Raw genomic sequence first — 11,246 nt, 5'->3', positions numbered from 1 at the left:
AAGAGTGAAATTCTGTACTTTTAAAACATCCACATTAGTTTTCAAAATGCTTTTGCTTCCTAATCCTACCATTGTACTGAAGCTTCTCACTTCAAAATTCACAGGCTGTGGATTGATAAATCCATTAGCTTGAACTTGTAATCATTCATGACTTTGTGAAGTTAAAATTCTGAGCGTGTTTGTGTTTATGTATATTCCAAATTGTACTAATTACTGTTTACAATTCAGCTGTAATAATTTAATAATAATAATTTAATAATTTATAAATGTAGAAATTATAATTAGTTATCCATCAATATAACAGCATGTCAGTAATTGTTAAGGTAGTTATTATTGTCTATAAATTTTTTGAAAAAAAAATTCTTTTAAATTTTAATTCATTTACTCATCTGGTTTCCTTTTGTTCACGCACTAAAAACATCGTCTTCGTAGACATGGCATTTTGAAGTTCAGATAAAAGCCTAAAATATGTCCCCGTTAAAAAAAATAATCTTTCAAATTCTTTTGCAGTTAGCTTACATTTTTATCTCCTTTCCTTTTGTTGTTTACAAATAGCACTTGGCCACATACTCAAATTATGTATATTCTTAAAAAGTAGAAGTTTTTATGGCTTCCATTTTTGTTGCCATAACACATTCCAAGTACTTTTCCAAAGTCCTAAATGGAAATTTCCATACTTTCAATAGGTGGCCTTTATTGTTCTGAACACCTACGCTATTGTCTTTCTGTGTAATTTTATTAGCTGTTCTGCATATTCCGCAGTCATGATTGTTTTCCAGGGTGAATGGTTGTTTCTCCCATTCACATGTCAGTGTACAAAGTTAACTGTATGTATTGATGTAATTGAAATAATGGTGTGTTAATTAAGGGCTTCTTAGTATACTGTTTCCTGTGAAGAATCAAAAAAATAATTTGAACCTTTATATGTTTGCATATTAGCTATTTACCAAAAAATGAACTGAACTGAAAGGCATAATTCAGTAAAGCACATTGGCGTTTGTTCTAGTTCCTCATAAATTTATTGCTTTGTTTTGTCAAGGGAGAGAAATGCCCAACATCCATTTTGTGTCAGCAGCAGACAGGTACTAAATCCTCAAATATTTCAGCCTAAATAATTCTTGAGAATCCACGCAGCTGTAAATTTCATGGGTTATTTCAGAGTATTTTAAAATCTAATAGTTTATTTGAGGAATGATTTCCGTTACTGTTTGATTATATCTCTTCCTGTATTTTCAAGAACCTTGTTTTGTGATGAATGGGAACCAAATTAATCCAATCGTAACCTTTGTATGTAATGCAGCATTCATGCCCAGCAAAGTCAAACAAGAATGTAAATCATGGGTTATTTGTAAAATGTTGCCAAGCTCATTGCTGCCATATTTATAAATCAAAAGTTAAGTTTCATAATTTTTTTTTTTTCAAACAAAGTTACTATCTGCCAAGCACAAGTCATATGTGCTTCAGATAGATTGGTGGTTATAAATTTTCTCTCCCCTTCTCTCTCTCTTAAGATTAAATATGGAGATTTTCTTCAGGGGCTGTGGGGTGTTACTTGGCAGCCTGTGATAATCTGCTTCCATCTGGCCTTTCTACAGGAGAAAAGGTGATGCAGGATGATGAGTTCACCTGTGACCTCTTCCGCTTCCTTCAATTGCTTTGTGAAGGACATAATTCAGGTTTGTGGGCAGGCTGCCAGTCAGCTAAGCCAAGGTGATGGTAACTAAAGATAAAAGCTCTTCATTGCTGAAGGTTTGGCAGCCTTCATAAAATATTATGAAAGGTGGAGTAGCTGCTAGGCTGCACATGAAAGGAAAATATTTATATGGACTTAAACTGGCAGCTTTTTTAATCAGCTTTAACTTTGTAGAAAAAAATAACAGTTTCCAAAATGATGAGTTTTGGATCTTACCTACTCGGAAAGGTAAATTTATATAGGAAAATGTACATAGTTTATAACTTCTATTCAGTGAAGATTCAGAGAAAATACATAATGGGAAGGTATATTTATTGGTTTTGTGCATTTGTATGCTTTCCGCTGTGCGCTATTTGGCACTAATTTCAGTTAGAATTGCATGTGAAATTACAACAACATACACAAGACTTTTCTTGAAGAAGTAGCATCTATTTTAAAAATACTAAAGCAAATTAAACAAAGACATGTTATTAAGTAAATTTCCCTGTGTTCTCTGTGTCATTGTTGGGGAAAAAAAGAAGAAAGAAAATTGATAATTTTTTTTTAGCCATCAGACATGTTTAGGACTTTGTAATCAGGAATTGTATAATTATGTGATTTAATTTTGCTTTTGCTTAACAAAATATATACTAGGTGTAATTATGTTGATATTGATGGAGTTCTAGAGATGAAAAATTAGTCATAAATGAGATGAAAATAAAACCAAATTAAAGTTGAAACAGATAATCAAGCTTCTGGTTTTACTGTTATGTGATCTAAAATTCTGAAACTCTTAACATGGTTTGTTGCCAAACAAACAAAAAGAAAGAGTTTAAGAAAAAGCTCCGTTCCTTTAAGCTATACTTTCCTAGGATTATGTTAAATTGGAATTATTTTACAGGAGTAGTTTTGCAAGTCTCCAACACTTCCATAAATTTAAATTAAACTTTTATTTGACTTCTTAGATTTTCAGAATTACTTGAGAACTCAGACTGGTAACAACACAACTGTTAATATTATCATTTCCACTGTGGATTACTTACTGAGAGTTCAGGTAGGTTGACTTCTATACTAATTAAATAGATGGCAATAGTGACTTGCATCTATACAGTATTTACCTTTTTTTTTTTAAATATATTTAATTTATCTTGATCATAAGGCAAAAATTTGTATGTGGAGATTCTGTATTTCTTAATTTCTGTGGAATTCCCTTCAGCAATACATGGTTTGCCACCACAGAAGTTTTGTTTATAGCAAGATCAAATTTCATCTTTATCGCAAAATGTGCAATTTTATTAGAGGAGCACATGTATTTGTTGTGACATTTATTTTGGTCACTGTAACCCATGTTGATGAGAGAGGCTCTAATTCTCTACTGGTTACAGTTCTTTAAGAGTTGTTATTTCATACCGTGAGAGTCAAAGGTGACAAAAGTGTGAAAGACTGTTTTCAGCCATTGTATGCAAGAATGCAATGAAGTCTGTTATCCAAGGAGAGCAGGCAGAAGGTAGATACAGAATACCATTAGCCAGTTGTTGTCTGAGACTACCCTGTAACTGGAAAGTGTTTTGGATTTGTTCAAGTTAAGCTTCAGCCAGCTGCTTTTTCATCCATGTTCTGATTTAGTCTGAGCACTGGGCTGCTGTATGGATAGTCATGGGCTGGCATGGACGGCGCATAAAAACGGCACGTAATTTTTTAAGGAAGGAAAAAAATGGCAAAAAGGAAAACAAAAGCAGAAGCCTAGATTAAAAACTCTTCAACACTCTAATTTGAATTATCTCCCTAATCTTTAAATATGACACTGTATTGTCACAAACCAGTAGAAAGTAATGAAAAAAAAATCTAATTTGTTTCCAGATTGGAGCATGCATTTTCATGTCTTTTGTGATAAATTTTAATAATTTTTACCTATTTTTTTATAGGTAAAAAACATTTTGTAAAATGTTGCCAAGCTCATGCTGCCATATTTATGAATCAAAAGTTAAACTTCATAATTAATTTTTTTTAAAACCAAGTAACTATCTGCCAATCACAAGTCATATGTGCTTCAGATAGATTGGTGGTGAAAAAAAAAATTACCTATTTATTCTCTGAAATTATATTTTTTCAAGTTGAAACCTATTATTTCTGAAAACTGCTGTGCATGATGATATGTTTTATTATGCTTTTTTAATTTATCTGGTTAAGTTTTCCCTTTAGCCATTTATTTATTGTGTCTGAGAATTCCAGGCTTTGAAAATTGGTGGATTTTAAGTTGCTGCTGTTATTAATGTTGCTTTTTATCCTTTTGCATTCTGTAGAAGTTGTAGGGACAATACAATGGTTTTCATTCCAGTGCTTGCTTTGTTGAAACTTTAATAAGCTCACCTTTGGGGAAGACGGAAAGAGGAATTATGCATACAAAGCAACATTTGCTCCCGCTATTGACTAGGTGTCAAGCACACAGTATAAAGAGGGATTGTTTAATGATGTGTATGCAGCATTGTAGTACTACCGAGTTCTCCTTTTCAGAATGCAGGCAGTAGTATTTCTAAGAGCAAATACCAACAGACCTAATTTTTTTTTTGAGGTTGGCTGTGTGTTTTTTTAATTATTTAGTTCTGTTTATTTGTTTTCCTATTAATTCCTTTGCAATGAAACTACAATTCTTGAAGTAATATTTGAGTCATTGGGGGATCATTTAAAACCTTTATAAACTAAATACTTTTCAGAAGTAGAATGCTATCTAATGTTATTTTTCTTAACCTCTTTGTGCTTCTCACAACTGTTTTTTAGGAATCGATTAGTGATTTCTATTGGTATTATTCTGGGAAGGATGTTATTGATGAACAAGGACAACGAAATTTTTCCAAAGCCATCCAGGTTGCAAAACAAGTTTTCAATACTCTTACAGAGTATATCCAGGTAAATTAGTTTAATTAGAAATCCATGGAATTGAAAGAAAATTAATCATACTTTTGGTATGAAGATTTAATGTAGCTAGATATAACACAGATAGAAATATAATATAGATGCATTTATGCTTCAGCATTGTTTTAGTGCATTTATTTAAGTAGGAATTGAAATTTTGAAATGTATATATAGCTGTCACTACTCTTTTGAAATCCTAGAAATTTAGTCAAACTTACAGTGATTAGTAAATAATCATCCTTTGGTTGTATGCAAGATAGTAGACTTTTTTCTTTTGTTTTATTTCTAATTTGGCCTAGATTGCAGCATTTGTTGTCCACTTTACAGTCTTCCCTTTTAATCCATTGAGAAACTAAGGTCAGTGCAAAGCATAGTTGCTATTTAGTCAATAGAACATTAGATTGTATTTTCTGTCAGGAATAAGTCTGTTTTAAGGCAACAATGCTGTGTTTGAAATGCTATAGTCACACATTACATTTGAAAATTGTAGAGATGTGCTTGAGGTAGACTCAAAATAATAAATGAGATTGGGATCAATTCTGTCAAAATAACAATATAGCAGTTCTTCCATGATATGTTAGGAATTCAGTGCAATTTAGTTCTTAGCTAATTCCTCATGTAAATCAGTCAACAATATTACAGTTCATTTATGCATATAGTAAGCAGGTTAGAGAGAATCTCATTAGACTGTTAGGTGTCTATTATATTGTTTTCATTCAAGTGAAGATCATTATTACCAAAATAGCATTTTATATTTCATGAGAATGAAATGTGATAGAATAGGACTGAATAAATAGGAGTAGCGGCAGCTTATATACATGTGCGTACATGTATTTAATGTATACATATTTGGCAAATCACAAGTAGCATTGTTGGCTTGTAAAGATTTTGTTATCCTTTGAGGCTTCAAAAGATTTTGTATTCCTGCTTTTCAGAAGTTGGAATTTTTGGAGGAATACTCTTTAGCATTGTGTTCTACAACAGCTAGAATATGCTGGGGGAAAAAAAAAAATCAGGAGTCTTATTCGCTAATCCCTTATGCCATTTTTGCATTAATGTTCTATAAAGTTATTCCTGATGTATAGAACTACATAGGGAAGTATCAGCTTGAAGATTTGTACCTTTTTAGCATTTGCAATTAAAAGTTGCAAGCAGATATATTTTTTGTGATTCTGAATTAGTAAATTGGGACTTGGCTAAAACAAAGGCAGAATGGTTATTAGGAATAGGCATTGCTTACAGTCAGTGGTGTTATTAAATAGATAATTCTATATATGTTCAAATTTTCATAGCAGTTTCTGAAGTACAGCCCTGAGGTATGCACTGCCTGTATATCATCCTTCCTGGTTTTGTTGCGTTTCTTGCAAATTAAACTCTGCTTTTTTTTTTTTTTTCTTTTGTTGTTGTTGTTGCCTGAAAAATAGGGTCCATGTACTGGGAATCAGCAAAGTTTGGCACACAGTAGGCTATGGGATGCTGTAGTTGGTTTTCTTCATGTGTTTGCCCACATGCAGATGAAGCTGTCTCAGGTATTTTTTTGTTTTACTTTTTCCTTTTTAAGTTACTAACTTTTTTTGTAAAAGATTAACAGACTTGTTAATATGTTTGAGTCATAACAACAGTTAATGGGGGAATATGAGGAAAAGTAAGAGACAAAGGTGATAGAATACAATAGAGTTGAGGGAGTAAATTACAAAATGGTAGTGGGTATGAATAGCAGGCCTATATTTGGACTACTGGCCACAGGCACAAAGCTGATTAGATCAAGCTGCAAATGAAGCATATCACCAATATTCAGAAAGAACTAGCCAATTCCTGTCTTTCATACCAAAGTTCTGTGACAGTGTTTTCTGTGATTTTGCATGAGCCTTTTATCCAGGACCTGTCTTCATTGATGGGTCCTGCATTGAACCCTAGTTATCGAACCCTAGCTCAACACATGTCTGCATCTAAGCTGTTTCTACTCTTAGTGGAGAAAGAGAGCAATCGGACTTTAGAATGGGTGACTTGCTTTTGGATGCGAGTACTCGCTTCATAAACTATAGAAATAGTGTAAGGGACTGGCATGACAGCTCTTAAGGATTCTTCTCACCTAGTTTTAACCTCCTAAAGCAGTGCATTTTTCAACTTCTTACCTTTTTAAAGAATTACACATCTTAATTGAATGTAGTTATTCTAAATTTTTTACAGAATTTGACATTCTTAGAGAAAAGTGTCATAAGCTTGTAAATGTTTCAGTTGTTGTTAAGGAGTACAGCTCTGAAGGCTATGACAATTTTAGATTTCGTTATTTGGCTCCAAATATATACATGTAAATATTCTTTGCGTAAATTAAAGTAGTCTTGCTCAAATTATTTTCCTCCTTGCCCTTGGGACTTTATGGCTGAAAGTAGGCTGTTTGCTTACCTTTGTAGACTTTGTGCTACAGGTGTTCTTCTCATTCTTTATGGCTAAATAGAGGTCTTCTTCCAGCAAATGGCATCACAGTGAAACCTGTTTTTCTGAGAGCAATGCACTGAATTTTTACTGAAGTGTATTTATAAGTGCCTGTAGATACTGTCCTGGTTTTGCAACATGTTTGTTATTTTAAGAATTGAAAAAATAGTCGATGTTTGGGTAGGCCATGGTGGTGGCTATTGTCCTTTCTTGCTGTAGCACTAAAGCAGCATGGAAAGCGGTATCTAAGTAGTTACTGACAGCGAGTCAAATGCATGGTAGCTACGTGTTGATTGAGAAATATGATGTGGCTATTGGCAAGATTTGTTTTTACAATAATGACAAGTTTATAGTTTCAGCTGTGCCTAGAGTGGCTTCATAGCATCTTTTAATTACTGTATCTAGAAACTAATGATACTCATCCTGCCACTTCAGAGTGTGCCAAAAATCTTTGCACAATGGATCCATTGTAGTGTGTGGAGTGGGATGACAGAAACACAGTCTACTTGAAATGTATGATAAATAGTGATGGTGTCTCTCTTGTGTGGAGCTCAAGCTCTTGGCTTTTGGGAGCATCTTTAGGAGGCCAGCAGAGCCTTGGGAAAGACCAGAACAGATGTGAGCTCTTTTGTTCATTTATGTTTATTGCAGGAATATATTAATAAGCTTTTCAGATTCTATTGAAATACCAGTTTTCAAAGGTGTAAAGTGTGGCTAAATGGATTTATAAGGAGTTGACATACGGCTTTTGTTTGTAAGAGGGGCCTGCCTAGGCTAAGTATTTGGGATTTGTTTTAAATTGGGAGTTTCCAGAGCACTTTTGGAGAATATTTGAAACAAGATTTAAATAGGAACAAAACTAAATCACTCTTTTGTTTGGGTGGGATTTGTTTTTGGTTTAGGTTTTTTTAATTTTCCTTCTCTAGTCTTGTATTAGGAAACAACAAGGTGATATTGGTAATACTTTTTAAGAAATCTCTGTAAGGCAGAAAATAAAAGTAAAATTTTCAATCTAAATGAACAAAGATAATCCAGGTTGTAAGCAACTTTTGAAATAAGATTTATAACAAAAACTTACAAGACAAATCAATTAGAAATCTTAATTATTTCCAACTTGTGCTGCTTTCAATCCAAGATCCAAATTGCTATAAACTACCTTGAGTTTGTTGTACTAATCACTGAAGTCCAGCAATGCTCAAGTATGTCTTATCAGTGGCATGTTTCAACAATGTATCACTGAGGAAGAAATTAAGTAGGTGAATAAATCTATCCATATAGACTCCAAGTTGAAATCATTGGCAAACAAAATAGTAAACTTGATAAGCTGAATGAGATAAAAGATGGCTAAAAGAATCAATATCATGTCTATTTAAGGATATAGTAATGGGACTTTAGCAATAGATATTTTGAAATTTTATTTCAACTATTCTTTCTCCTCAAAAAATTCAGTGGCTCACTTTGAGCTCTGTTTGCTGCTGCCATTGTTGTTTTTACAAGTCTTCATAACTGTAAACTTGATTATATCAACAGCGATAACATTTTAGCTGACATGAAGAATTACAGAGATATCATCTGTGAGCTTGACATTCCCAGTTATTGCTCTAAATTTTTTCATCACCTTCAGTTTTCACTTTGTCTTTATTAAATTACTGTCTTTTAAGCAGATGATCATGTAAATGTTTCATCCTGTAAATGTACTGTAAAGGAATCAACCAGCTTTGACACTGCTAGCATCTTAATTTCTAAGTCTCATTTTTACAGTGTGAAATATGCATGCACATATATAAATGTCAAAGAAGTCAATAGATATCTTATTATATAAATTGTGTTCATTATTTAGGATTCCAGTCAAATTGAATTACTAAAGGAATTAATGGATCTTCAGAAGGATATGGTTGTCATGTTGCTGTCTATGCTGGAAGGTAGTAAAAATTTAATTTTAAATCCTCCTTCACAGTTGTTCTAGCAAAGTTTTTACCTTTGTGATTTTCTTTATGTGAGAAATAATACTCCATTTTCATCTGGGTTTTTATTTTCATGTCTTAATTGTGAGAAGAGTTGTTAGGTCTTAAAGTGAATGGGAGATTTATATAGTGTAGTTGATACAGTTTATATTAATTCTGAATGTCAGAATTGTATAAAATCCAGCTCTGGCCGAAGTTTTACTTTGTTTCCATGAACTTGGCTTGTCTTTTGGTTTAGGTGAAATTTTTTTTCTATTGAAGTTGGAAACCAGAGTTCTAGGAACTGGACCATTTATCAGTCAATTACTAACACCTTTACTATATTGCGTTTATTTTGATGGTGATTTTAGCCATAAAGAGCAAGCTTTGATTCATGTAGTGACTAGGTTCAAGGTCTGTTATAGCTAAGCAGACATACACATAGATGATTCAAAGATCTGGTTTTCCTTTTTACTTCTTACATGTATCCTGTCATGCTTACTTTCTTGAGAGACCTGAGAGGCAGTAAATGCAGCATAGACTGCAGTTGCTACTGCTTTGCTCATAGAAGGTCACTATGTGAAACAAAGTAAATTCTTAGCATTGTAGACTGCTTCATGAGTAACCTACTGAACTACTCATCCTAACTAATGTGACACTAGTTCTGTCTGTGTTGCACTATAGTAAAATTCATAGTATGTTACCTCATGTTTAGTACTATATTAAACGTAACAGACGTCTCTGTAGAGCTTGTTAGTTCTCCCTTTCTTTAACGGCAAATACTTAGTCACATATGTTTTTTCCAAGTCTTAGGGTAGTGTTATTAGTAACGAATTTCTGATTTTACAGCTAGCTTTCTATGTGAGTGTGTTAGTCAACAGTTGATCGTTCTTACTGTTTGATTATTTCACACACACTTTTCTTTGCCAAAACATTTGCTGCCATCAGTATCTCTAACTTCATGTCATCACATCTAGGCAATGTTGTGAATGGAACTATTGGGAAGCAGATGGTCGATATGCTTGTGGAATCGTCCAACAATGTGGAGATGATTCTGAAGTTTTTTGATATGTTCTTAAAATTGAAGGATTTAACTTCCTCAGATGCATTCAAAGAATATGACCCAGATGGTAAAGGGATAATTTCAAAGAGGGATTTTCACAAGGCAATGGAAAGCCATAAGCATTACACCCAGTCTGAAACTGAGTTTCTGCTATCATGCGCTGAAACAGATGAGAATGAAACTCTGGACTATGAGGAGTTTGTGAAACGATTCCATGAACCTGCCAAAGACATTGGTTTCAATGTCGCTGTTCTCTTGACCAACCTGTCAGAACACATGCCCCATGATACCCGCTTGCAAACTTTTCTTGAACTGTCAGAGAGTGTGCTGAATTACTTTCAGCCTTTCCTTGGACGCATAGAAATCATGGGCAGTGCGAAGCGCATTGAACGAGTTTATTTTGAAATAAGTGAGTCAAGTCGTACTCAGTGGGAGAAACCTCAGGTAAAAGAGTCAAAGAGACAATTTATATTTGATGTTGTAAATGAAGGTGGGGAGAAAGAAAAGATGGAGCTTTTTGTTAATTTCTGCGAGGATACCATCTTTGAAATGCAACTGGCTGCCCAGATCTCTGAGTCAGATCTGAATGAAAGGTCAGCAAATAAAGAGGAGAATGAGAAAGATAAGCCTGAGGAACAGGATCCTAGAATGGGTTTCTTCTCTCTCATGACCATGAAGTCAGCATTAGTAGCTCTCAAGTATAATTTAATGACTGTTATGAAAATGCTCAGCATGAAGAGCCTAAAGAAACAGATGAAAAAAGTGAAGAAAATGACGATGAAGGACATGGTCATGGCTTTGTTTTCTTCCTATTGGAGCATTTTGAGGGGGTTACTACATTTTGCTTGTAGTGTTGTCCGGGGCTTCTTTCGCATCATATGCAGTTTGCTGCTTGGAGGAAGCCTAGTAGAAGGAGCAAAGAAAATCAAGGTGGCGGAATTATTAGCTAACATGCCAGATCCCACTCAGGATGAGGTGCGTGGGGAAGGAGAAGAGGGGGAGAGGAAGCCAACAGAAGCTGCATTGCCTACAGAAGACTTGACAGATCTGAGAACTTTATCAGATGAGAGTGATCTACTCTCAGATATATTTGGTTTGGATTTGAAACGAGAAGGTGGACAGTATAAATTGATCCCTCACAATCCAAATGCTGGTTTGAGTGATTTACTGAGCACTCCCTCCTTAGCTCCAATGCCTGAGGTGCAGGAAAAAATCCAGG

The 11,246-nt window shown here is 34.1% G+C and overlaps 1 protein-coding gene across 1 annotated transcript in view; it reads left to right on the top strand.

Annotated features, from left to right (window-relative positions):
• Nucleotides 1-11,246, top strand: part of LOC104624663 (ryanodine receptor 2) — a gene marked incomplete at both ends in the record, with an annotated part of 91,782 nt that overhangs the window by 69,195 nt on the left and 11,341 nt on the right. The window contains 6 exons of the mRNA XM_010292096.1: nt 1,596-1,676; nt 2,638-2,726; nt 4,451-4,579; nt 6,010-6,114; nt 8,862-8,943; nt 9,942-11,246. Of these exons, the coding sequence (XP_010290398.1) occupies nt 1,596-1,676; nt 2,638-2,726; nt 4,451-4,579; nt 6,010-6,114; nt 8,862-8,943; nt 9,942-11,246 (1,791 nt within the window). The remainder of the gene's footprint in view (nt 1-1,595; nt 1,677-2,637; nt 2,727-4,450; nt 4,580-6,009; nt 6,115-8,861; nt 8,944-9,941) is intronic.

Source organism: Phaethon lepturus, unplaced genomic scaffold, assembly GCF_000687285.1.
Source record: "Phaethon lepturus isolate BGI_N335 unplaced genomic scaffold, ASM68728v1 scaffold1678, whole genome shotgun sequence".
Lineage (NCBI taxonomy): Eukaryota > Metazoa > Chordata > Aves > Phaethontiformes > Phaethontidae > Phaethon > Phaethon lepturus.
Note: the sequence above shows the minus strand (reverse complement) of the source record. Positions and strands in the feature narration are given on the sequence as shown.